At 49.2% G+C, this 27,441-nt stretch overlaps 1 protein-coding gene across 9 annotated transcripts in view; it reads right to left on the bottom strand.

The window, feature by feature from the left end:
- The window catches only part of NDST1 (N-deacetylase and N-sulfotransferase 1), a 173,150-nt gene that overhangs the window by 19,170 nt on the left and 126,539 nt on the right, over positions 1-27,441 (bottom strand). Inside the window, exon 16 of one of the 9 annotated variants that reach the window (XM_049874088.1) lies at positions 289-566. The exons of the other annotated variants lie outside the window; for them this stretch is intronic. Coding sequence (XP_049730045.1) covers positions 530-566 — 37 coding nt within the window. The 3' untranslated portion in view covers positions 289-529. Of the gene's footprint in view, positions 1-288; positions 567-27,441 lie in introns of those variants that run through there. 9 annotated transcript variants of the gene reach the window in all.

Genomic DNA, 27,441 nt, shown 5'->3' with positions numbered 1-27,441 from the left:
GTTTATATTTTTATTTAAATCCACATGCTGGTTTGATGTGCCATTTATATACGTTTCCCCAGTGCAGGTGAAAATAGCAAGCAACACTTGTTCAAATGAAAACTGGTTGCCCACGTGGCATCACCTTGTGTGCTGCCAGAGGTGTGTGCACTGTGCTTTGGGAAACACTAGTCCTGGCCCAAACCTTCCATTGTAGACATGGGAAAACTTGGCCCCAGAGAAAGAGGAGACCTGTCCAATATCCACAGCAAGGTAGTGGTGGGGCCACTACCAGAATTCAGAGCCCAACCTCCAGCAAGGCTTATTTTCCAGGGAGAGAAGGCCAGGGCTCAGGTCCCCTGGGCCCCTGAGGGTGCCCCATTTGCCACAGAATCTGAGAGGGTGGCCTCCGGCCTTTTCTCCAAGGCTGAGTCCATGACTCAGTAATCCTCTGGCCCCTCCCCAGTCTAGGCACCCCCCAGCACTGTCTCCCTGAGGCCATGGGCACGGGTGTCCCCTCTCTCAGGGTTGATTTCCTCACCTTCCAGGGCTACTTTGAAGATGACAAGCTCCTGGAGGTGAGTATTCTGAAAAAGATGAAAGCAGACATGGGATCAAGGATTGTTATCACCGCTTTGCTCTATGCCTCAGCCTTTCCCTTGGGGAAATGGGTAGAAGTTTTTCAGATATGGGAAGGCTGGGCTGGAGGAAAAACGAAAATGGATGGTGACCACAAGGGAGTCCCAATACAGTAGGGACTCACCCACTTTGGCATAGCTGGGGTATCTCCTCACCCAGAGCACCCTCCCAGGAGGCAGCTAGTAGGCTCCCAAGCTTGGGTGATAGCAGATCAGAGCTTGAGCCATGGGAGACCAAGAGGGAAGCCAATTCGGCCCTGTGCACAGAACGCTTCGCCTACCTGCAAACACGCTCACACACACACACACGTATACACATGCACACACTGCTGTGTTCCTTGCCCCCTTGTGTGCACAGAGAGGCCCACAAAGTACATCTACACTCACACTTCCACAGGCCTGTGAGGAATACTCAAAATGACGCTCTCTGGTGTGCCCAGGCATGTGCGTGTCACATGGTCATGGGCCATTGTGCATGCGCTCAGGCCCTGCGGGGGCACAGAAACCCCAACCGGTATGCACCCTTAGACACACACACACACACACACACACACGCACACACACCCGTCTCCGCGACCTGTGCACACGCAGCGCTCAGACATCTACTCATGTTCTTGTACACGCTCTCACTGGCACCCATGCAAACTACCCCAACCCTTCTGCTGCAGCCCCCTCACCCACCCTGGGGCACACGGTGGGCAGCGGGTCCAGCCTGCATCTTTCCTCCCCCCAGCCCCCAGTCTCAGGCTTGGCGGTTTCTCGATCCCGCTGCCTGGGAGACACATGTGGTTTCAGTTAGCAGCAGAGAGGGCATTTCCGTCCCAGACAGCCAGGCCCTGCCAGGGTCCCGGCCCTACAGAAGGGCCACCTCGACCCCCATGCCTACACTGCCCATCCCAGGCACCCAGAGGCCCCTCTTCCCTGGAAGCCCCTACCGTCCTTGTCCGCCGTCTTCCCCTCACCTGGAGCCAGACACCGCACCCGCAGCCACAGGGACCGGCTGTGCCTGGGCTCTGTCCACAGCTGCCCAGCTGCCCGGCTGCCTGCCCGCCTACCTCCTCACGCTAGCTCTGTCTCGGAGCAGGCTGAGCGGGTGGGAGGAGGGCAGGGTGTCAGGGGGGCGGGCGGGAGGGAGGGGAGGGGGCGTGTGGAAATGAAACTTTAATAACAGAGCCCCTTTTGTTTCCGAGCATATGGGATATTTCATACATACTGAAGACATTAGCCGTCTATATTTTTAAGGGCTCGGGCGAAAGGATGAATAAATACAGCCCATACTCTGCTCGACAAACACACACATGCAGAGTGCAGACTTCTGGAGCATTTCAAACCCCAAAGAAAAAGCCCCCAGTGACACAGGACACTGAAAAATAAATATGTTTCCAAAGCCACAGGCCAGCCTTGTCCCTTCTTGCAGCTACCTGGAGGCCTTGGGGCTCCTTTTTCCCACCACTCTCCTTCCACCTTCTGTACTTTATGCTCCATAGCTGGAAAGCAAGTCCCTGGAATCCAGCCCCCACCCCAGTTCTCTTTCCCAGACCTCCCCCCAACCATGCCCAGTAGGATCCCAGAGGGTTCGAGCTCCGAAAGAGCTTAGAAGTCTTTGCCCTCCTTGTTTCAGAGATAAGACCAATGCCCAGAAAGGGGCAGGGACTTGCCTGAGGTCACAGAGCAAATCAGGATCTTGGGCCAAGGGGCAGTGCCTTCTTCTTGCAATAGGAGGGATCCCCCCCCACTTCCCCACCTCGGGGTTGGGGGTGGTTAGACCCCGGAGACCCAGAGGAAGAGCTGTGTGTGGGCTGGGCAAGTGCCCGCCTGCCTTCCCCACTAGAGATTGCTGCTCTGAGGGCACCCTCCACTCTGGGCACCCATCCAGGGGAAACGTCAGCAGGGCTGGGAACTGGGCCGGCCCCAGGAAATCCCCTTCAGGCCGGCAGATCCCAACAGGCCTGGAGGCCTCAGGTGTGGGAGCTTCCTCCCTGACGGCTCAGCTTGGCTCCTTGTCCCTCACCTCCTCCATCTGTCCTCTGGGAAAAGAAACAGAGACCAGAGAGAGCTGGGCCTTGGCCAGTCACACAGCAGGATGATGAGCGAGTGGGGTCAAGCCGGGATCTGCAGACCCTGGGCTGACGGGCATGGCCTTTCTGGCGAGCTGTTTGCCAGCTTCCCCCAGCCCAGGGCCCCTCCCTGTGGTCTGCAGAGGGCCTGGCTCTGTCCAGTATCCCCCATGGGGTTGTAGTCACCCCCCCCAACAGGGGCCTCAGCTCCCCACGCCTGCTAGAATTCACTTCGCCCTCCACCTATGTCTAACAACCCATTTGGTTACGTACTCAGCACAGTGCTGGACACACTGTCCATGCCCATCATAACCGTGAACGATTTATGGTGATGATATTCACTGGTTCCTACTATGCACCAAGCCCTGGCTAGGGATTCAACAGTCACTGGGAGACAAGCCCACCCCTCTGGGTGCTCACAGTACAAAAAGGGCCCCCATCTCTGTAGACACCTTGTCACGGGCCCCTCATGGCTCCACTTTGAGGACAATACCATGGGCATCCCCATTTGGGAGAAACTGAGGCTTAGAGAGATTCAGATGCTTCCCCAGGCCACACTGGTAATAAGGCATGGGGCTGGGACTCTAACCCAGGTTCTTCTGACCACAACCAGTGCCCCAAACCTCCTGGGGCCTACCCATTTCTTGACCCCACTCTGCCCCAAGACTGCCTGGTGCTGTGCTACTATTGAATATCTCTACATTGAGTCATAGTCACTTTCCTGGCCCCGGCCAGGCAGAGCACCCCCCAAACCTTCCGTGGAAAAAGGGTCATGATGCCGGAGCTAGAGACTTGGGCTCTTGGCCTCACCCTGCCACTTAAGGGAGCTGTGTGAGCTCCCTCCTCTAAGGACACAGTTTTCTCATCTGTGAAGTGGGGGTAACTGCTTCACTGAGTTAGGAAGATCACAGGATGTGAAGGATGTGAAAGGGGCTTTGTCAGGCGCATAGTGATCTCCCTATCTGGTGTTTCATGTGAGGGTCCCAGCATTAAGTTCTGTGTATCCCAGCAGACCCTACCCAGCCCTCTCACCAGCAGGATGTCCCTTGGTGTAACCTGCCTCAGCCCCCAAGAGTCATTTCCCTGGGGAAGCTCTTCCATCTCATCACCCTCTATGTGAACCCACAGCAGCTCCCCTATGCCACAGGGGATCTACTGAGCTAGAGGGGCATGCAAGACCCCTGTGAGTCTGCCCTCCACCCAACCCTCCATCCTCCCCAACCCAGACCCTCTGCCCACGTCAGCCTGGCATCCCCAGGCCACCCAGAGCCCCCTGTCACCCACCCCTCTCTCCATTTCTATCCTCTTACTGACAAGCAAAGGCCAGGAGCTCTGGTGCACAGACCTGATATTCCTTATTGGAGACCCCTCAAAGGCCTCTGTAGAAGGGGAGCATAATGCGTTCTCGGCTGGGTCCTGCATAAGGAAGGTTTTCAGGTAAATGAGAGGTTATTGTCTTGATGCTAATTATTTCATAAAATAATACTAGAACCATCATTCGTGGAACCAGGCCCCAGGCTGAGTGGCTCATGTATCTCCAGTTCATTCCTCACAACCGTATGAGGCTAATAGGGAAGTTAAACGGTTTGCCCGAAGCCCGCCGCCTGTGGGCGGCAGAGCCGCTGTTCAAATGGGTCTCACCCCTCACCCCACCCCGGCTCCAGAGCCTATCCTCGTAACCACTCTGCAGGCTGCCTTTTCTGTCAGGGTTTTATATCCTCAGTGACATTATAAACCCCTGAGGAGTGAGATCCCACCTCATGCTTTTCATTCTCCCCACAGCAGAGCTGAGCACAGTGCTTTGTTCTTAATTGGCACTGGTAAGTATTTGCTGAACTGAGCCCTAGAGTGGACCTGGTTGGAATCTCCAGTGGAAGGAGGGAGTGTGTGTGCATGCACGTGTGCACAAGTGTGTGTGCACGTTCGCATGTGTGTGTGTGTGCGTGTGCATCTGTGTGTATGCACTGCTGCCCTGGGCTGGCAAGCCCTGCCCAGCCTATGCAGAGCTGTGGCTTGGTGTCACCTGAAGGGCAGTGGGTATTCACAGGCTCGATCCCGCTACTGCTATGAACGGGAGTTTCCACTTGCTCCACTTCTGACCTGGGCCGTTCACCCCTCCTTAGGCAACTTGGTGGTCCCCTGCTTCCAGGAGGTCACCATATTAACACTAAACTTAGTGTGGACACTCGCTCAGCACAGCACACTGTGGCCCAGAACTCTGGGCTGAAGAGATCCTCCTGTGTAAGTTGGGGGTGAGGCGTGTAGGGACAGCAAAAAGGTACAAACAATGTCCAGGAAAGCAATCCTTGAGTAATGGGCCCAGAATAAGATTTGCTAAGTGGAGACTTGAAGAAACAGAAAACCCCAAAGCTCACTGTTCCCAACTAGCTCAGCAGAAGCCACAGAAAGCAAAAAAAAAAAAAAGCAAACCCATTGCTGTCAATTCCAACTCATAGTAGAGCTGCCCCATAGGGTTTCCAAGGAGTGCCTGGTGGATGCAAACTGTCGACCTTTTGTTAGCAGCCACAGCTCTTAAGCACTGTGCCACCAGGGTTCTGGTACGCATTATATCAATTTCCCAAGGTGGGCATAATAAAACACAACACTGGGTTCCCAAACCCTCATTATCATAGCCTTGTGAGTAAGCACCAGCCTTGGCCAGCCAGGCTCCTCCTCTCAGGGGTCAGAACGTGAACAGAAACCATGAGGAGTTACACTCCTCACACAGTCCATTGGCCAGGCATTTGGCCAGGCCAAACCAAAACCAAACTTGCTGCCATTGAGTTGATTCTGACTCATGGCGACCCTACAGGACAGAGTATAACTGCCCCATAGGGTTTCCAAGGAGCGGCTGGTAGATTCGAACTGCCAACCTTTCTGTTTGCAGCCCAGCTCTTAACCACTGAACCACCAAGGTCCCCCAGTGGGTATCTGCCCCTGCCCTCCCGTCTCCATGTCCTGATTCAGGTCTTGATTGAATGGAGGGCCTGAGACAAGGCAGAGGTGATGGCCCCTTCTGGGTCCCCTCCCCCTCGCTCAGCAGGATGCTGCTCACCAGGCCCTGTCTCCCCAGGGGCCTCAGGCAGGAGCTCTGGGCTGTGAGCTGGGGGAATCACAGGCCCAGGAGCCCTCATCTCTGGCAGAGCAACCTTCACCAGGGCCCCTCTGACACATGAGCCGTCCTGATCAGATCACCGGTAATTGAGTTGCTTTGGGGATAAATTCCATCCAGATGTGGAGGGTGGGGTGGACTTCCTGAGCAGAGCAGGGGCGGGTACTGATACGTGGTGGCCCCCGCAGACCACTCTCAAGCACCCAGGAGGCCAGGGGTAGAACAACATCCTCAGAATGCCAGGGGTAGAATTTCAGGGTCAGAACATCCAAGTCCAAAACCTTGAGTGGGCAGATGGGGAAACTGAGGCTTTGAGAGCTTAGAGAGCACAAGGGACTGGTTCAAGAGTGGACTTGTTGGGTCAGGATCCCAGATCTCCTGTTTGACCATATCTCTGAAGTCTGGGGAGTTTAGGTGGAAGTAGGAAGGATAACCCCCCTTCCCCAGAAATTCCCATCAGGCCTTGGATTAGGAGGTCAAAAGAAGGGGTCAGGGAGCAGAGCATCTGCATTTGGGGGAGGCTGTAATTGCCTCCAGCTTAAACCCCCAAACCAGAGAAAGCTCTGGTTTTGTGTGTAGGGATTGTGGGGGTGGGGGGGGGCCCGGGGGGAGACGGCTCCCAGGAAAACCCATAAACAACATGGCCCCCTCTGCCGTTCCCCCATGCACAGTCGTGGGAGAGCCTGTGGCCTGGGCCTCTGTCCCCAGGGAGGCCCCTCCACGAGTCTCTCCCTTGACCTTCTCCAGGCCACATACCTTCCTGGCTCTTTTGGGCAGACTTACTGGAAGGCAGGAAGAGGCCAGCCAGCAGCCAGCTTTGGGCCGGGGGTGGGGGGCGGGCATGAGAACTTAGAGAGAATGAGAGGAAATGAGGGGGGAGTGGGCTCGGGTGGGGGGAGATTAAGAAGGGAATTTTTTTCCTCCTGCCTCATGTTTTGGCTGCCTTAGTGTGAACATGTCTAGGCGCCTTATCGCGAAGACCAGCAGTCTGCACGAGAAAGAAAATAGTGTCGGCAGCGGGAAAAATTACATCTTGATAAAATATCCCTTTGGAATGGCATTGTGGGTCTCTTATCAGCGGGTAGCTGGGCTCCACATACCTCTTGTCTGCCTGTCCCCAGGTCCAGCCCCTAGCCTCCTCGATTCCTTCCCCCTCCCCTTCCCCTCCCCACGCACCCCCCCGCCCCGCCCCACCCCTCCATTGCCTCCCCAGACAGTGGCCATGCTGAAACTATCAGGGAAGCCAGGAGACCCAAGTTCTAATCCTGTCTCTGCCACTGAAGCTGTGTGACCGTGGGCCAAATTCCTCCCCCTCTGGGCCTCAGCCTCCATCCAGTATAGGGCAGGGATGTATTGGCCAGATGGTCTCTAAAGACCATTCCAGCATTAATGTTCTGGTGCAGACATTTTCATTCTTTAGGATTTTATGTGTTGTGAAGTTTTCCAAACTCCACCCAAATGCCATCCCCCACTGAGTATCTCTGATCTAAAACGTGCAACCCCCCTTCATTTCCATTAGACATGTGAAGCTCCTGCCTAAACCCCAGATAAAGCTACCCAACCCAGAGCTTGTACAGCTAAGAAGGGGGTGTCTCCCCCTTGAGAAGTCTTGGAGCAGTACAGGACTTTCAAATTGTCTGGCCACAAATAATTTTTCTTGGAAATACCTCGTGCTTGAAAATTCATATAGAAAGCAAGCAAAGGGAAGCAACTGCGCCTGCTCGACCTGATCCTCCTCTTCCCCCATATTCTGGGACCTCAAGGCTCTGGATCCCCCTCCACAAGCGTTCAGAGTCCCACCGAGCCCTCTTGTAAGCTGCTGGTACAGTGGATGAAGGTCTGAAGTGCCGGTCTGAGTCCCAGCTCATCATTACCTCACTGGGTGACCTTGGAAGAGATTTTTCCCCTCTCTGAGGCTCAGTTTGATCATCTAACAAGCTGCAGGGATAACATTCAGCATGCCCACCTCGCCAAGTTGTTGGGAGATAAATCAAGTGGTAAACGGGAAAGTGCTCTGTGAACTATAAGAGCTTATTATTTTTATTGTGGAGAACATGGAGTCTGCGAGTGTGATACCTGGAAGGTCTTTTAGAAACCATCTATCTAAGTCCTTAATCTTATAGTTGGGGAAACTAATGCACAGAGCGAGAGGGGGGAAAGAGACTTGACAAAGTCACATGGAGAGATAGTAGCAGAACCAGGGACAGAAATAGAGAGCCATGGAGGTCACGAGACTGCCTTTTTTGCCCGTCCTCCAAAGCCAGAGATGTCATCTCTCAGGAAGGCCTGACTCTAGGCTAGGAGAAGGCAGAGTTGACGTTTAGGGATTCTTTTAGCTTGAGGATTCAACATGACCTTTCTGAGATACTCTGAGTCCAGCCTCTCAGGGCCTGCAGGGCAGGGATGGGGAGAAAGTCCCTTTGTGTAATAACCGAGCCCTAGCTCTGACCCGTAGTTTTATTCCCTAAAGACCTTATCCCTGGCAGAGAACCCCATCTGTATACCCGCCTCCCCTCCTCCCAGCCAGACACCCCTGCCGCCTTCCCCACCACCCTTAAGCCATGAGTCTTGGCCTGTTCACAAGACTCCACAGAGGGCCTCTGTCCTCTGGCCGTCTGGGTGGCAGAGAGTGTGTTAGCACACGTGTGAGAGTCTGCAAGTGGGAGACATAACCATGCAGGAGTGCCCCCCTCCTCCCAGCGGGGCCACCCCTACCACATACCTAACTTCACTGATCACCTCATGGGCTGCTTTATCCTTCCAGAGCCACACACTTTCAGAGGCCATCCCCTCCCTTAGGCCGTGGCCCCCACATATGCAGCTCCAGGACCACCTTTCCACTGTCCACGCTCTGCCCGTCTTCCCACTGAGCCCAGACACAGCCTCAGAAGCCTTCCCATCATAGAACTTCAGCCAGTACAGGCTTTAGCTAGCTAGCACCAGACAATCGGAATAAGCACAAATGTTTCTACCTATAAGAATAGGCCAAGATAATATGTAGTATAGATGATAAAGATACAGGTAAAGTATAGATGGAGATAGAGCAGAACTAAGGCCTAGAAAGGAGAGGGGAATTGCCTGCAGTCACACAGCAAATTAGAGAACAGAGCCCAGGTCTCCAGACCCGTGGTCCAGGTCCCTTTCTGTAATTCCTGCAGGCTGAGCATCCCCAAGAATGGAACTTCCCTCCCTGTCTTGGTTCTTGCTCTAGCCTTTGCTCCTAGCATTCCCTGTGGCCAGCTTCCTCCCTGCTCCCTGCCTGAAGACAGACAGGGCTACCCAGGCAATGCCTCAGTCCTGGGCCCCAAGTCCACTTCCCTGCAAATGAGGAAGCCAGACACCCAAAGCCATAAGAGGAGCAGGTCAAAGAAATGGGCCTGTTCAGACCCAGTGGGCTATCATCATGGCTGCCAAATCTCTGAAAGACTGTACTAAGGCAGAGGGGGTATTTTGTTCACTGAGGGCAGAAAGAAATCTATAAAAATAGTACCGAAAGGCAGATTTCCGTTTAGTCTGAAGAAGGGCTGTCTAATAGTCAAAGCTGTCCATTGATGGAAAGAGAGTCTCTGGAGGGTAGCGAGCACCCCATTACTGGAGAAGTGCAAGCCAGCTTCAGATTTCTGCGAGAGGTAAACAGGGGCTGGCGGGGGGAGGTGTTAGAAGAGATGCCCTCAAAAGCCCTTTCCTGTCCTGAGAACGGTGTGATTTGGGCAAACACACAGCCACTCTTGCTCACAAACGACAGGCACTCAAACACAAGTCCCTCTGTCCTCTGAAAGGAAGGTCAAAACTTCATCCCTGAGGACCATCCTCTGTCCCTTAGGCCATGGGGTCGTCGGGGGGAAGGGCGCTCAAAACTCCAAAATTGTTGCCTTGTACTCCTGGACCTATGGGAGCCAGCCCCAAAGCCTCCTTTCTCTTTGCGGGGCTGTTCAGAGTGTTCCCAGCTGGAATGGTCTCTCCCCGCTCCAAATTCCCATTGTCTGCTTCCACCTTGAATCAGAACAGCCTTCTCCTAGATTATTTTTGGTGGCATAGGGACACCGCATCATCTCATCTCTTAACAGTGAGAAAGTTATTCCTTTAAAAATTCTCTTTCATTCCCCAAAGACAGGGATGCCAGGTTTAGCCAATACAAGTAAAGGACTCCCAGTTAAATTTGAATTTCAGATAAAAAAAGACAAATGAATACTTTTCTAGTATAAGTATGTCCCATGCAATATTTTATTTTATCCGGCAAACCTAGTCAATGAGAAAGTCTTAGTTGAGCGCTAGCCTGCCTTTAACATAGTTCTCACACTTGCTAATCTTTTTTTTTTTTAATCGGAGAGAGAACAAGTCTGGGGTCTAGCTGGAATTTAACATTGTTTTTTGTGTGTGTTTGTTTTATGGTTACTATTTATAGCACGAAGATCTCTGGGTAGTGCAAACTGCGCTCGGCTACTAAGCAAAAAGTTGGCGGTTCAAATTCACTCAGTGGAGCTTGCGAAGAAAGCCTGGAGATCCACTTCTGTAAGATTACAGCCATTAACAACCCTATGGGGTGCAGTTCTACTCTGACACACATGGGATTGTCATGAGTCAGAACCAATCGACAGCAACAGGCATTTCATTTATGAAATGGTACAAGTTTATTTATAGTAGCATATGAAGTTCCTTTTAAAATAAATGTATTCAAGTTTTAAAAAGTGAGTCAGTTTAAAGAAAAATATTAAGTAAGTAATATCACAGACTAAACACAGATATGACAAAAAATAACAAGATGGAGCTTGAGGGATCAAGGCTTGGGGCCATCTCAGAAGGTGCTTTTCCCCTTCCCCATCTGTGAGCATGGGGGTGGGGGACAGAGTCCCTTCCTCCCCTGTCCTGGTCCCATGTCCCTTGTCCTGCACAGGCTCCAGGGTCAGAATTCTCCAGCCCCAGGGCAGGCCTACAGGAAGTGCAGGGGGCTTGGCTGCGGGTGTTGCAATTCCGGGGGAAAGATTCCAGTCGGTTCTCCACTGCGGAGGTCCCCTGAGCCCCTTTATACAAAACAGCCTCCCCTGCCCGGGCTCAACTTCAGAGAGGCCGTTCTGAGAAGGCAGCCGCCAGGGACTTCTCAATGTCTTTCCAAGTCAAATCCAAACCTTTTCAGCTTTGCCAGGAAACAGTCCCCCTTTTTCCACTCTGGCTCCCCACCTCCTGGAGCAAGGGCTGCAGGGCCATGTCCTCCCAGATACCCGTCCCCCCTGCCAGGGCCCCAGCCCAGACACCATCGCTGCCCCCTCCCATGCCTGGCACCCTTCACCATCCACCGCACCCCCTCCAAAGCCTCAGCAGTTGGTACTCGAGATGCAGAGCTGGGAGAGGGGTGGAAAAGGAGCTAAATCCCTAGGTTGCAATGGAAGCCCAGTCCCTCCTTAGAACATGACAAGGGTGGGGGGTAGAAACCCTTTCCCACTCCCCTTTTACTATTATCCTCCACAATGATAATAACAGCCATTCTTTTCAAGTCTTACCCTGTGCCAGGGCCTTCCATGCATCTTCTCATTCTACCCTCACAGGGACCCTCCAAGGTGGGAATCGTCGTGATCCCATTTTAGGGAGAAGAAAGTTCAGGCTCAGAGGTGTTAAATAACTTACAGAGCTATGGGGGAAAGCGCCTGGGTTTTGAACCAAGACAGGATGCCTGCAGACACCCATACTTTACTACCACCCTCAACTGCAGAGTGTCAAAGCCAGAAGGGCCTAGGAAGCAAGGAAGGAAACTGAGGGATCAAGAGAACCAAATGCTGCTGGGCTCATGACCCTCTCCACAGCCTCCCCCAGCCTCTGATCACTGCCAGAGCTGGAGGTCTCCACCAATATGCTGTGTGGCCTGAGGCAGACCCATTGCCCTCTCTGGGCCTCTGCATCCCCTTCTGGGCTTTATCATAGGGGCCTTTCAGCCTGGCCAGGCTGTGGTGGTCCCAGTCAGAGTGGAGTGGGGAGCACATCAGGAAAGGCCTGGGGACCGTCTTGGGCTTGATTCTCCTCCTGATACTCAGCAAAGCTGCTTCTCCCCCAAGCAGAGGCAGCTCCAGCCCAGACATCAAAGGGCCTGCACGGCTGGTGCTTTGATGGGAGCCTTGTAAAGTAATAGGAAACATGAGGATGACACAGTGCCCCAACCCAAAGCACAAGACTTGGAAAAATGAAAAGAAACTCTTGGCAGCCCTCCGTGCGGGCTTTGGCTGAACCCAGGCCTCTCACAGCTGCCGGCAGCCTGTCCTCTCCCCACCAGGCTGTTTGCAGCCACCCCAGGGGATGTGGGCCCTCTCCTCACAGCAAAGACACTTGTCTACAGGCCACTTTCCCCAGGCTTCAAGGTGCTGGGAGGACCCACACCAGAGCTGGGAGCTTTGAAAGGGCTCACAGGATTAAAACAATCCTTCATTGGAAGATCTTTAGCCCAGCTCAGACCTAGAGACTATGTGGCACATAATCAAATCCCTTCCTCTCTCCACCCCCTGCCAAATGCAACAGTAGCAATTGACCAGATCATGGAGGCCTGTCATCCCCCTGCTCACAGCCTTCCCAGCAGGCAACCTGGTGGTATCTATTAAATGCTAAGGGCATTACCCTTTGAGCCCACAGTATCACTTCAAGAACCTATCTGACTCATATGCCAGCCCATGTGTTCAAAGGTGAATGCACAATGATGTATTCATTGCAGAACTGTTGTGGAAGCGAAAAGCATAAAACGATCTCAACAGCCTTTGATAAGGACGGGGCTAACAAAATGCAGCTCGTCATACAGTGGGACAGTCGCTGAGATGGGCCTACGTGTGCTGCTGAGAGATGAACTGTAGACCAGACAGGGGAGCAGAAAGGTGCACATAATATGCTCCCACTGTGTAAAAAGAGGGCTGAGTGCCTCAAGCAAACACAGCCTAGACATCGCTCCAAGGACATGCAAGAACTGGCAACAGGGTTGCTTCTCAGGAGGGAACCGTGGGGAGGGGAGAGAGAAATGGATTTTCTATTGAACCTCCAGTTGTGCTGTTTGCTTTTTTTTTTTTTTTTGCAACCGGCATGCAATATGAAGTTTTTAAATGTCAAATAAATTAAATGTGAAAGCCTTTAAAAAAAGAAAAAAAAATGTTCCCTGCTCTCTGGAGGATAAAGTCCAAAGGCCTCAGACTGACTTTATGGCCTCTGGGAGCCACCTCCCAGCCTCCTCGCCTCTTCCTCGCACTACCTCTACACCTTTGCCAGTTGTGTGGCCCTTTTTCCTTAATCTTTCTCTGTCTGTCTTTCTCATAAACACACACACACACAGAATGAGATCCCCTCCTCTCTGACTCCCTCTGTCCTGTGCCTGGGGCCCCTCTGAGCACAATTAAGGACTTTCTTCCCCTGCTGCCACAGAGGCCCCTCTCCCCATCGACATGTGGAACCCCTTTTCTTTTGGACTGAGGCAGGCAGCCCAAGGCCGGCTCAGGGGAGCTCTCCTTGCTGCACGCCTCCCCTCAGCTTTGGGGGCTGGGGGTTCAGGAGTCCAAGCAGCAGTGAGGAGGGTCCAGGCAGGGTGTGGGAGCCAGGAACTCACTGAGGGGCCCTTCTACCACCTGCAGTCTCCCTGGTGGCACTCACTGAGGTGAGGCTGGAGGCCAGGCTGGCTCAAGGGAGAGATGGAGGCTGGTCCTCCTACTCCAGATTGGGCCGTTGTCCAACCTGATGGCTCCAATGGGCATTGGGAAAGGTGTGGGGAGGGGGATCTGTACTCAGGCCTGACAAAGCCCAGCAAGCCTGGCCTTCCCAAGAATATAAGTGAAACCCTCAATTTTGGCCCTGGGAAGGACTCTCTAATGATCCATCCTTTCTCTTGAAAGAGAAAATGGAGGCCCAACGACTTGCCCAAGGTCACTCAGAAACATGGAAAGACAGAACCGGAACAAAGGGGTTTTGACCTCTTTACCAAAAAAAAAAAAAAAAATTTTTTTTTTTTTTTTTTTTAAAGGCTACTTCAATTGCTTTTCCAAATGCTGAGGAAACAAGGATTTGGGGTCACCTAATTTGCTGTGTGACCTTGGACAGCTCTACTTCCCCTCTCAGAGTCCATCTGCTCATCTCATATAAGAGGGAGTTGAGCTCTGTAATCGTCGCTGTTAATTATGACACAGAGCTATGTTTTATTCTAACGATATAATAAATAAATGTGACATGACTTCAGCATTCTAGAGTTTCGTGATTATTAACATTCTAACAGTGCAACAGAGCCCCTGGATGGTGCAAACAGGTTCGAGACTATCCAGAGGCACCTTGGAAGAAAGGCCTGGCCATCTACTTAAAAAAAATCAGCCATTGAAACCCTGTGGGGCACATTTCTACTCTGACACACGTGGGGTCGCCATGAGCTAGAATTGACTCCAGGCAAATGTGTTTTTTTTAAATAACAGTCTAACTTTCTAAGGTTCCATCGACACAGCCACCCATCTATTCATTCATCTATGCAACCATTCTTCCACCCACCCACCCACCCACCCGTATATCCATCCACTAATGCAGCTATCCATCTGGACATCCAGTCATCCACCCACCCACCCACCACCCATTTATCTACACATTTATTCACTCAACCATCCACCATTCTCCCATGTAGTCATCCTTCCACTCACCTATCCATCCATCCAACCATCCGTAAACACGTTCATTTGTACACCCATTAATTCATGCATCCATTCTTCTATTTACCCATTCATCCACCCAACAATTTGTTCAACAAATATCTACTGCATGCTTAGTTTATGCCAAAGCCTGAGGATGCTCTGTGAACATGACAACACATCTGTCCTCTCAGAGCTCACAGCTAGAAGGGGCACATGTATCAATCAAATAACCCCACAAACAAGTATATAATTACAAACTATGACAGGAAAAGCTCTAGTTCTATAAGCACTATTCCAGAGGAATTTGACCACATCTCCAGGGTGTGGTGGACATGAGGGAAGTCCTCCCTAAGGAGCAGTCACCCAGCTGAGCTGAAGGATGAGGACGCGTTTAACTAGAACAGGGGAAATCAAGTTGCTGTGCCCAGGTGGTATGTGAACCCATGGGCTGTGGTTTAGGAGGTTCCTGCCTGAACAGTTTACTGGTTCTTCTAGGGTATGATTCTAACTTCTGTGATTTGGGGATTTTTATCGCAGTACTGACCTCAGCTGTCCCACCTAGAGAAAAACAACTGGTTCCCCTTCTCCCTTCCTATTTACCAGCCCCATCAGGTCTGCCAAGGCTGAAGGCAGCCTCTGCCTGGGTACTCACCTCTGCCAACCTGGTGTACTGGCCCACAGTTTCCCCATATACGATGCTGACACAATCCAAGAGCCTTCAGATCCTGGTGCCTGTGCCCCCTTCCGGCAGTGTCCGTCTCTGGGGGTGGCACAGCCACCACGGGCCTCTTGGCTCCTCCTTCCATGGGGCCTGGTTAGTGACGCCAAGGAGACCTTTGCCCAGCTTAGGCCCTCCTGCAGCTTCTCTGGGACCAACCCTGGCAGAGGCCCCAAGAGTGCCCCAGACCCAGGTACCAGGGCCAGGCTCACCTCTCCACTCCTCCTTCGAGGAATAATCAAAGGGTACCAAGATCTCACCTGGCTCCCTTAACCACAAGCCTCCCCTCAGACCTGTCTGTCCCCTCCTTGGTCCTGGAGCTCACCAGGTACATTACAGCCTCCCAGGTAGCACCCAGTTCCTAGAACATTCCCTCTCTCCTCCATTTTTGCCCATGCTTTAAGGCTTCTCAAATTTCAGCTCCTCACCAAAGCTTTCACCTGTTGAATGACCCAACTCCTTTCTCATTCAAAGCAGTGGAACCTGGTGAGAGAGGTTGCATTTTCAAGAAAACAGAACTAGGTTTGAGTCCTGGTTCTGCTATAGACTAGCTGTGAGGCTTGGTTTCTTTACCTGTAAAATGGGGGAAAGATGGTAATAATGTTATTGTTGTTAATCGCAGTTGAGTCAGCTCAGACTCATGGTGATCCTACGCATAACAGGACGAAACGCTGCCCAGTCTTGCACCATCTTCAGGAGTGTTGGTATGTTTGACTCCATTGTTTTGGCTAGCGAGTATGTCAGTCCACCTCACTGAGGGTTTCTCTCTTTTTCGGTGACCATCTACTTTACCAAACATGATGTCCTTTTCTAGCTATTCGTCTTTCCTGATGATGTGTCCAAAGTAAGCGAGCCAAAGTTTTGCCATCCTCACCTCTAAGGAGCATTCTGGTTGTATTTCCTCTAAGACTGATTTGTTCATTCTTGTAGAAGTCCAGGGTATATTCAATATTCTTTGCCAACACCACAATTTGGATGTGTCCATTCTTCTGTCTTCCTTTTTCATTGTCCAGCTATCTTATGCATGTGAGGCCATTGGAAAGACCATGGCTTGATTCAGGTGCACCTCAGTCATCAAAGTGACATCTTTGCTTTTTAAAACTTTAAAGAGATCTTTTGTATCAGGTTTGAGCCATGCGATACGTCATTTTAGTATCTACCTCATTGGGTTATCACAGGAATTAAATAAGAGAAATGTATCAGCGCGTGGCACATATAAGGGCCCAATACGTTGGAACTGTAACGAGTGTTATGCTCACTCTGAACTCTTGGAGCGGGCCATGTCTGAGCCCCACATTTGACATGCAGCACAAGCTGCCTTTGACCAAGAGTTCTCCTTGTGTGTCTGCCATGTCTCCCCAGATTAAAGGCGTGGATTGGACGTAGGGAGGCTTGATTATTAGACCTGGTTCTGCCACCCAATCCAAGTGACCTTGAGCAAGTCCCTTCCTCTGGGTGTCACAGGATGGGATGAGCTGCCCTCCCCATGAGAACTCCAGCATTGGCCTCGGTGCCAGGCCTGCTGTAAGCAGGTCCACAAGGTTGTCCCTAAGGGAGTAGGGGAGAGAAAGAGATGAGAAGAGGCAGGCGAAGGAGGGAAAGGGAAAGGGCTCAGAGACACGTGGGGCGGGGCTCAGGGGGGTGGTGGGGAGGGAGGACCTGCTACCCTCACAGCTCAGAAGCACAGGTCTGGGAAAAACTCTGTGTCTGTACAAGAGCCAAAAAGGTGGTTTACAGCCTAGGGCTACTCTGTCTCCTGCTGCCTGAATCTGGACAGGCCGGGTCTGTTCAACTGTGTACCAAGGGCTGGGTGAACCCCTGTGGGGGATTCATGTGGCCAGCACTGGGCCACAGCTGCCTGGGCAGGAATGCTGCGCGCAGGGACAAGGTGGGCCCAGTGTGTAGGGAGTGGCGAAGCGGGTGTGCGTGCTGAGGGCGGGGCTGTGCTGCTCGCCCATCTCTGTGACCTCAGGCAAGTTACTCCGCCGCATCTGTACAATGGAGCTACTGACTGCACCTGTCTCCTAAGGACTGCTGTGAAGACTAAACACTGCCTGGGCTGTGCCTGGTGCTGTTGGGATTGCTAGCTGTCTTCAAGCCGACTCCAACTCTTGGCAGCTCTATGTACAACAGAAAGAAACATTGCTCAGTCCTGTGCCATCTTCACAATCGTTGGTATGTCTGAGTGCACTGTTATGGCCACTGTGTATTTTGAGTGCCTTCCAACCCAGGGGGCTCGTCTTCTAACACTCTGTCAGACAATGTTCTGTTGTGATCCACAGGGTTTTCACTGGTGGATTTTTAGAAGTAGATTGCCAGGCCTTTCTTCCTAGGCTGTCTTAGTCTTGAAGCCATCCTGAAACCTGTTCAGCATGGCGGACCCTGCTGGTATTTGAAATACCAGTGGCATAGCTTCCAGCATCATAGCAACACCCAAGCCACCACAGTACACAAACTGACAGATGGTGATGGGGGAAATGCCTGCCACAAATTAAATACTCAGTAAATGTGAACTATTATTAAAACTATTACTCTTATTTTGTGTCTGGTGTGATCGAGGGTGTATGAGGCAACGAAAGTGTAGACTTCATTTAGTGTATACGCACTGTGCACATGCCTGTGTGTACACGTGCTGGCGGAGGGAAAGGAATTCTGTGGGGAGCAGGAGGCTGCAGGTGTGTGTCTGAAGCTAAATGAGAGTGCGTACATGTGAACACTATGAAAGGTGCTGTTGGTTCAGTGCAATTCACAGGTTTCTTGGGTTCCAAGAACCCTGCAGAGGTCACCCCCAAGCTGATTCCCCTCCTCCAACCCTGCTCTGAGAGACCACAGCTCATACTACCTTGTCGCAATTGCCTCCCCAAGAACGTCTCCCTCAGTGTCTGTCTTAGCTCCTTAGTGCTGGGGGTTACAAAATGTACGACAGATGGGTGACTTTAAAGAGCAAGAATTTATTGTCTCACAGTTTCTGGAGGCTAGAAATTCAAAGCAGGGCATCAGTTCTAGGGGAGGGTCTTTTCTTGTCAGTAGCCCCAGGCATTCCTTGGCTGGTGGAGGGATCTTCACATGGCTTCTGCCTTCCCCTGTGTGTCTCTGTCTATTCTGCTCATTTTAGAAAGACAATCTCTCCGAAGGGATTAGGCTTAGGACACAACCTCTTCTGGCATGACCTCATTAATATAGCAATGCTGTTAGGTGGCTCTGAGTCAGTTCTGACTCATAGCGATCCCATATACAACAGAAGTAAACACTTCCCGGTCCTGCGCCATCCCCTTAATTGTTGTCATGCTTAAGCCCATGACTGCAGCCACTGTGTCAATCCATCTCATTGATGGTCTTCCTCTTTTTTGCTGACCCTCTACTTTACCAAGCATGATGTCCTTCTTTCTCTAGGGACTGGTCCCTCCTGATGTGAGATGTAGTCTCGCCATCCTCACTTCTAAGGAGCATGCTGGCTGTATTTCTTCCAAGACAGATTTGTTCATTCTTCTGGCAGTCCATGGTGTATCCATTATTCTTTGCCAACACCATAATTCAAAGACGTCAATTCATAACAATAGAATACCACCATTTCCAGAGACACATGGACAGGTACGAGGGTTAGGACTTCAACATTACTTTTTGGGAGACACAATTCAATCCCTAACAGTAGCTCACTTCTAGGCTGGGCTGCCCTCACCCTAGCCAGTTCTTTCTCATGTCTGCCTGGTGGCCCACCTGCTTCTGGTGGTACACAGAGGATCATCGCCCAGGCCCAGGCCTGAGGGTGAGTACTCACGAGGCGGATGTCCTAGCTTCGTGCCCACCACTGTCCCCATGTGGCTGCAGAAATCCCTGCCAGCCAGGTGGGGCACAGAGGAGGCACTGTCATTCGCAGACTGTATAAACTGGAAGAGAGCTGTGACATCGGCTTCCCTGGTTTACAGATGGGAAAAGTGAGGACCAGACAGGATGAATCCAAGGCCCATTCTATTCCAACCCAGGGCTTCCCCCACCCTGCACTGTCCTCTAGAGATCAATGGGGAATGATGCAGACAGACCCCCACTGGGCAGAGTGACCACTGCAGCCACAGGTAGGTGTCCCTGCAGGCACCACCACCCAGCTTCCTCCAAAGGGGGGCCAGGGTCAGGAACATCGAGGGCAAGCTCCAGGGGGAAGTACAAGAGCAGAGCCAGAGGAATGAGGACCTGCATGTGCGAGTTAAATTGGTTCAGGCTTGCTGGAGGTCAGTTAGATCCTAAGTCCCCAGAGCCCCCCACACAACATACCCTCTGATCCAGCAATCTGACTTCTTGGACCTTAACCTCAGAAGATAAACCACACGCGTGTGCAAAGGTGTGGGTACAAAGAGATTCAGTGCTGCATTGTCCATATTAGGGAAATTTTGAAAATAACCGGAAAGCCTGGCAATGCAGACCAGCTGCAAGAGGAAAACCACCCGAAAGGTCGACAAGACTCTCTCCTTCCTAACATGGGCAAATGTCCACGCCTCGCTGCCGAAAGAGGAAGGCGAGTCACAGAGCTAGGAAAAGACGATGAGTCTGTTTTTAGGAAAAAATACACACATAAATATTTATATACATACATAGACCTAGAATATAAAAAATAAAAAAATGTATGCCAAATAGTTAGCAGTTAATATACGGGTGCTATGAGTCGGAATCGACTCAACGGCACTGGGTTTGGTTTTTTGGGTAATCATTCTACCTAATTCTCTCTTTGGGTTGTTCCTTATCTCTATTTTTTCTGTTGTCTTCCAATGATGACCTGTTTCATAACACAGTCCCTGGAAGACCCAGAGATGGTGCTGTGCAACTCTTTGCTTCAATCCTGGTGCTGGAGCGGAGCATATAAGGCAATAAGCCTTGTCTGTGTCTTAACAGCTGCTGGTGGAACCATGGTCTTCTTGCCCAGAATCTGCCTTAGTCATCTAATGCTGCTATAACAGAAATACTACAAGTGGGTGGCTTTAATGAACAGAAGTTTATTTCCTCACCCTTCAGGAGGCTGGAAGGCTGAATTCAGGGTGCTGGCTCTAGGGGAAGGTTTTCTCTCTCTCTCTCTCTCGGCTCTAGGGGAAGATCCTTGTCTCTTTTCAGCTTCTGTTCCTTGGTTCCTGGGTGATCTTCATGTGGTGTGGCATCTATTTGCCCCCAACTGTGCCAAGTCTGGAAACGCTGGTGGTGTAGGGGTTAAGAGCTATGGCTGCTAACCAAAAGATCAGCAGTTTGAATCCACCAGGCGCTCCTTGGAAACCCTATGGGACAGTTCTACTCTGTCCTGTAGGGTCGCTGTGAGTCAGAATCAACTTGATGGCAATGGGTTTGGTTTTTTTTTTTGGGTGCCAAATCTGCTCATTTTATATCTCAAAAGTGATTGGCTTAAAATACACCCTACACTGATATGGCCTCATCAATATAGCAAAGAAAAGCCTATTCCCAAATGGGATTTCATCAACAAGTATAGGAGTTAGGATTTACAACACACATTTTGGGGGACACAATTCAATCCATAACATTCCCTAAACCTCAGACTCAGAGACCACACCCCCAACCTCCCTACCCCATGGATGGCTCTGGCCCTATTCACTCACCTCACCCTATGGCTCCAGCCAGAGTAAGACAACAACCTTAGGTAGGTGGGGCTTTTTCCTCTTTGGAGCTTAAAGCTCCAGGGCAGCTTCTCCCAGCAGGACAGGGAGGTGAGGACCACCATTCCCAGTCCTGGCCAGTCAAAGCCCAGGGAAGCACAGTCACTGACCAAAGGTAAACAGCAGAACCAAAGTCACCTGAGTCCAGCTGCTAGAGGAAGGATGCAGAGGCTCAACATCTGGATGGCTGCCCCCTGGCCCACTGCCGGCCTTCCCTGCCCCCACGCCCACTCCCCAAAGGCCAGGAACATCTGGCTGCTGGCCTCGCTCCAGGAGGGGTGGGGGGACCTCCTTCCGCCAGACCCTGCTGCTGCCTCGGTGCAAGGCGCATCAATCAAGGCCACAGGGCTGGCTGATGCTGAGAGAGGAGCTGACTCCCTCCCCACCCCCTCCCCAGACATTCCTGCGTAATGGAATCTCCTTTCCTGTTCATTTATTACCAACTTGAAGAGCTCCGCCTTGGCTGCAGACATGAGCCCCTTCAGCCCTGCCTCTTCCTGGGGAAAGGGGTGCCCTGGGGGGACCTGGGTGGAGCACCACCCCCTAATGCTCACCAGTGGATCCCCACTGTGCCCCTCAGCCCTGTCCATGGACTTGACCAAAGAGCCAGATCCTGAGCTGAGCCCTTCACAAAGGTGATCGCATGTGTTTATGTCTGTGATATGGGCACTCTTTCACTATCTCCATGTTAACAGATGAGAAAACTCAGGCTCAGAGAGGTTAAGTCACTTGCTCAAGGGCACACAGCAAGAAAATGGCAGAGTCTGCTTCATCTGCAAACACTACTCTTTCTTTTTTCTTTTTTGAGTGTCCAGGTTGGAGATTTATTTTCTCACTACCACCATCAAAAAACCCTCACATGGATGGCCAGAGGGCCAGAAACTCACTGTGGTCACTGGGAAGAGATCTTGAATGTCCAATTCTAAGTGTAGATATCTTACATAAAAGGGGTGTATTATATAAATTATTGTCTACATAACTTAAAAACCTTTCTAAGTTAAAGCAGATTATTTTTTAATTTTTCATGTTACAACGATAGAGTATTTAGAGAAGCTAAATCACAGTGTAATCATTTAATACTGCAAGCAGTAAAATTGAAGAGTAAAGGAAGGTGCCGATAATTCTCCAAAACAGAAAAGACTACTGGCCCTCTGGGGTCTTGTGAATTCACTTAATTGTTACAACGTTCTGATTTCTAGCCGGGGCATGCAAAATCATAAATTACAGCTTTTTAGCACTTCTTACAAAGAATACTTTTGAGTTTTAATGCATCATTGCCCTTCAATATGAGGTCTCTGTAAGAACTGATCCAGTAATATGTTGGCCCTAAATACTGAATAGACATATGTTGCTATATACATGTTTATATCTCAAAAGATAATTTTTAATACGTAGTTTCTCTAACAAACCCTGCTCTTTCCTTGTCCTGGCTTTTTTATACCCTATCTCTCTCCTCTTCCTTTCTCCTTCCACCCCACCTGGGGGTAAGGGCGAGAGATACCAGGAGAGAAGAGTGTATATATACAAAGTGAGTGGCAACAGTAAAATAAGAAAGAAGGAACTCAATTTATTGGGCACCTAAAAAGCTCAAAGAATATATCAGTATCCCCACTGTACAACTGAGAAAATTGAGGCCCAGAAAGAAAATATGACGATTAATATTTATCAGGCACCTTGCTGTTGGTAGGTGCCGTCAAATCAATGCCGACTCATAGCAACCCTATGCCCAACAGAATGAAACATTGCCCAGTCCTGCACCATCCTCACAATCATTGCTATGTTTGAGCCCTTTGTTGCAGCCACTGTGTCAATCCATCTCCTTGAGGGTCTTCCCCTTCTTCGCTGGCCCTCTACTTTACCATGCATGATATCCCTCTCCAGGGACTGGTCCCTCCTGATAACATGTCCAAAGTACATAAGATGAAGTCTCACCACCCTCGCTTCTAAGGAGCATTGAGGCTGTACTTCTTCCAAGACAGATTTGTTTGTTCTTCTGGCAGTCCATGGTATATTCAATAGTCTTCTCCAACATCATTCAAATGCATCAATTCTTCTTTGCTCTTCCTTGTTCACTGTCCAGCTTTCACATGCATCAAGCACCTACTACATGCCAAATACACAGGATACAAAGATGAATCAAATCTGGAGTTCAAACCAAGATCCACTGACTCCAAAGCTCAACGTAGGCCCACAGGGCCATCTTGTAAAATGAAAAAAAATGAAAAGAGACCCATCTCTGTTACTCCAAAACCTCTTCAATGTCTGTGGCAGGTTCATAGCTGTCAGGAAGCCAGGGGGGTGGACAATCTGATTCAGGTTGAGGCCCCTACTCTTTCACTTCTCAGATGTGGGATTTGGGGCAAATAATGAGCTTCCCTGAGACTTAGTTTCTCCTTCTGTGAAATGGGAAGAATTATAGTAATTACCTCATAGGGCTGTTGTAAAGATTAAATTAGTTAATATGTGAAGTGTTTAGGAGGTCCCTGGGTGGTGCAAATGATTTACACTTGCCTACTAACCTAAAGGTTGTTGGTTCGAATCTACCCATCAGCACCTTGAAAGAAAGACCTGGTAATCTGCTTCCATAAAGATTACAGCCAAGAAAACTCTAGGGAAGAGTTCTACTCTGTAACACATGGGATCGCCATCAGTCATAACTTGACAGCAATGGGTTTTTTTGTTTTGAAGTGTTTGTGTGGGGGGGCCTGGCATGTGTATACAAGTGGTTATCCCTCGTGTTTGGCACTGGTATGAGAAGGGATGGGGCTGTGAGGCTGCCCCAGCTGGGGACTTGAGATGGAACTTATCCTTACTGCCTTGGGCCTCTCTGGAGTCATGGAAGAAACTGTTGTGGCTTCTGCTCGTCTTGTAAGAAGGGGCTCCATGGCCATTTGCCAAGAGCTTACTATGTGCAGACCCACTGTTGGGGACTTCTCAGAGAGATGATAATAATAATGATCATTGCTATTAAGCTTACTTTGTGTATCAATCAGGGTTCAACCAAAGCAGAACCAGTAGGACATTTATGTTAAGAGATTTATTGCCAAATAATAACGAAGAGACAACTCTGGTGGCAATCTTAATATCAAAGTAGACTTTAAGACAAAATCAATTAGAAGAGATAAAGATGGACATTATACAGTGATAAAAGGGTCAATTAATCAAGAAGATTTAACAATCATAAATATATATGCACCTGACATAAACCCAAAAACCAAACCCATTGTCATCGAGTCAATTCCTACTCATAGTGACCCTATGGTCAGAGTAAAACTGCCCCATAGAGTTTCTAAGGAGTGCCTGGTGGATTTGAATTGCCAACCTTTTGGTTAGCAGCTGTAGCACTATGCCACCAGGGTTTCCGCCCCTAACACAGGGGTATCTAAATATATAAAGTAGACACTGATAGAATTGAAAGGAGAAGTAGACAGTACTACAATAATAGGTGAAGACTTCAATACACCACTCTCAAAATCGGACAGAACATCTAAAAAGAAGATCAAAAAGGAAACAGATGACCTGAATGACACTATAAACCAACTAGACTTAACAGATGTATAGAACACTCCACCCAAAAACAGCACAATATACATTCTACTCCAGTGCACATGGATCATATCATTCTCCAGGATAGACCACATTTTAGGTCACAAATCAAGTCCTGATAAATTTAAAAAGACTGAAATCATACAAAGTATTTTCTCTGACCACATCAAAGTGAAACTAGAAGTCAATAACAGAAAAAAGCCTGGAAAATACATAAACATATGGAAATTAAACAAAACACTGTTGAACTACAAATGGTTCAAGGAAGAAATCACAAATTTCTTAGAGTCAGATGAAAGCACAACATACCAAAACTCATGGGATGCAGTGAAGGCAGTACTCAGAGAGAAACTTGTACTAATAATTGCCTACATGAAAAAGAAGAAAGATCTCAAATTAACAGCCTAACTCAACAACTCCAGGAACTAGAAAGAGAAGAACAAACTAAGCCTAAACCTATGAGAAGAAAAGAAATAACAAAGATCAGAGCAGAAATAAATAAAAGCAAAAACAGAAAAATAGAATCAATAAAACCTGAAGTTGGCTCTTGGAAAAGATCGGTAAAACTGACAAATCTTTAGCTAGACTGACAAAGAAAACATACAAATAACCAAAATAAGAAATGAAAGAGGGGATATTACAACTGACACAGTAAAAATAAAGAGAATTAGACAGGATGTTATGAACAACTACACAGCAACACACTGGATAACCTAGATGAAATAAACGAACTCCTAGAAGCACACAAACTGACGCAAGAGGAAATAGAAATAGAAAGTCTCAACAGACCCATAACAAGTGAGGAGAGAATCAGTGGTCAAAAACATCCCCCAACCAGGGACCTCCCCCCCACCCCCCACCACCAAAAAAAAAAGACCTGGACCAGGTGGCTTCACTGGGGAATTCTATGAAACATTTAAAGAAGAATTGACATCCTTACTGCTTAAACTCTTCCAAAAGACAGAGAGAGAAGGAACACTCCCTAATTCATTATATGAAACAAACATAACCCTGATACTAAAACCAGACAAAGATACAACAAGAAAAGAGAGCTACAGGCCAATATCTCTTATGAATATAGATGCAAAAATCCTCAACAAAATACTAGCAAACAGACTGTCATGGATTGAATTATGTCCCCTCCAAAATGTGTGTATTAACTAGGTTGGGCCATGATTCCTAGTATTCTGTGTTGTCCTCCATTTTGTGATTGTAATTTTATGTTAAAGAGGATTAGGGTGGGATTGCAACACCCTTACCAGGTCACATTCCTGATCCAATGTGAAGGGAGTTTCCCTGGGGTGTGGCCTGCACCACCTTTTATCTCTTAAGAGATAAAAGGAAAGGGCAGTAAGCAGAGAGTCCGGGACCTCATACCACCAAGAAAGCAGCACCAGGAGCAGAACGTGTCCTTTGGACCTGGGGTCTTTGGACTCAGGGTCGCTGTGGCTGAGAAGCTCCCTGACCAGGGGAAGATTGAGGACAAGGACCTTCCTCCAGAACTGACAGAGAGAGAAAGCCTTCCACTGGAGCCTACGCCCTGAATTTTAACTTTTAGCCTACTTTACTGTGAGGAAATAAATTTGTCTTTGTTAAAGCCGTCCACTTGTAGTATGTCTGTTACAGCAGCCCTAGATGACTAAGACATTGACCAAGCGGGATTTATTCCATGAATGCAGGGATGGTTCAATATTAGAAAGTCAATCAAGATAATACACCGCATCAATAGAACAAAGGAAAAGAACCACATGATCACCTCTATGGAGGCAGAAAAACCATTTGATAAAATCCAACACCTTTCTTGATGAAAACCCTAGAGAAGGTTGGAACAGAAGAGAAATTCTTCAGCATGATTCAGAACATATATGAAAAGCCTACAGCCAACATTATACTTAATGGAGAAAGACTGAGAGCTTTCCCCTTGAAATCAGCAACAAGGCAAGGGTATCCACTCTTACCGCTTCTATTCAATATTATATTGGAAGTCCTAACTGGAGCAATTAACCCACTGCTGTCGAGTAGATTCCGATTCATAGCGACCCTATAGGACTGAGTAGAGCTGCCCCGTAGAGTTCCCAAGGAGTGCCTGGTGGATTCGAACTGCCGATCTTTTGGTTAGCAGCCGTAGCACTTAACCGCTATGCCACTAGGGTTTCTACTGGAGCAATTAGACAAGAAAAATAAATAAAAGACATTCAGGTTGGAAAAGAAAAAGGAAAAATATCTCTATTCGCAGATAATATGATCCCATATGTATAAAATCCCGAAGAGTCCACAAGAAAACTTCTAGAGCTAATAGAGGAATTTAGCAAAGTTGCAGGGTACAAGGTCAACAAACAAAAATCAATTGGGTTTCTCTACACCAGCAATGAGAAATCTGAAAGGGAAATTAGGGAAACAATTCAATTTACAACAGCATCTAAGGGAATTAAATACCTGGGAATAAATATAACCAGGGACGTGAAGGACTTATACAGTGAAAACTATAAAACACTGCTGAAAGAGATTAAAGAAGATAAACAGAAAGATGTTCCATGTTCATGGATTGATACTACCCAAAGTGATCTACAGATTCAATGCAATCCAGATCAAAATTCCAACAGTCTTCTTTACAGAAATAGAAAAACCAATCCTCAACTTTATATAGAATGGCAAGAGACCCTGAATAGCTAAAGCCATGTTGAAAGAGAAGAACAAAGTAGGAGGATTCACACTTCCTGATTTTAAAACATACTATGCAGCTACAGTAATCAAAACAGCCTGGTACTGGTATAACAACAGACAAACAGAAAAATGAAATAGAATTGAGAATCCACACATTTATGTCAACTGATTTTTGACAAGGTCGCTAAGTCCATTTAATGGGGAAAGAAGAGTCTCTTCAATAAATAGTGCCGGGCAAATTGGATTTCCACATCCAGAAAAGTGAAATAGGATCCATGCCTGTTGTTGCTGTTGTTGTTGTTAGGTGCCATCGAATTGGTTCTGACTCACAGAGACTCTATGTACAACAGAACAAAACACTGCCCAGTCCTGCGCCATCCTCACAATCGTTGTTATGCTTAAGCCCATTCATTAGCCACTAAACCAAAAAAACCTGGTGCTGTTGA

Source organism: Elephas maximus, chromosome 2 (genome assembly GCF_024166365.1).
Source record: "Elephas maximus indicus isolate mEleMax1 chromosome 2, mEleMax1 primary haplotype, whole genome shotgun sequence".
NCBI classification, from domain to species: Eukaryota; Metazoa; Chordata; class Mammalia; order Proboscidea; family Elephantidae; genus Elephas; species Elephas maximus.
This window is presented reverse-complemented; position numbering and strand designations above follow the sequence as displayed.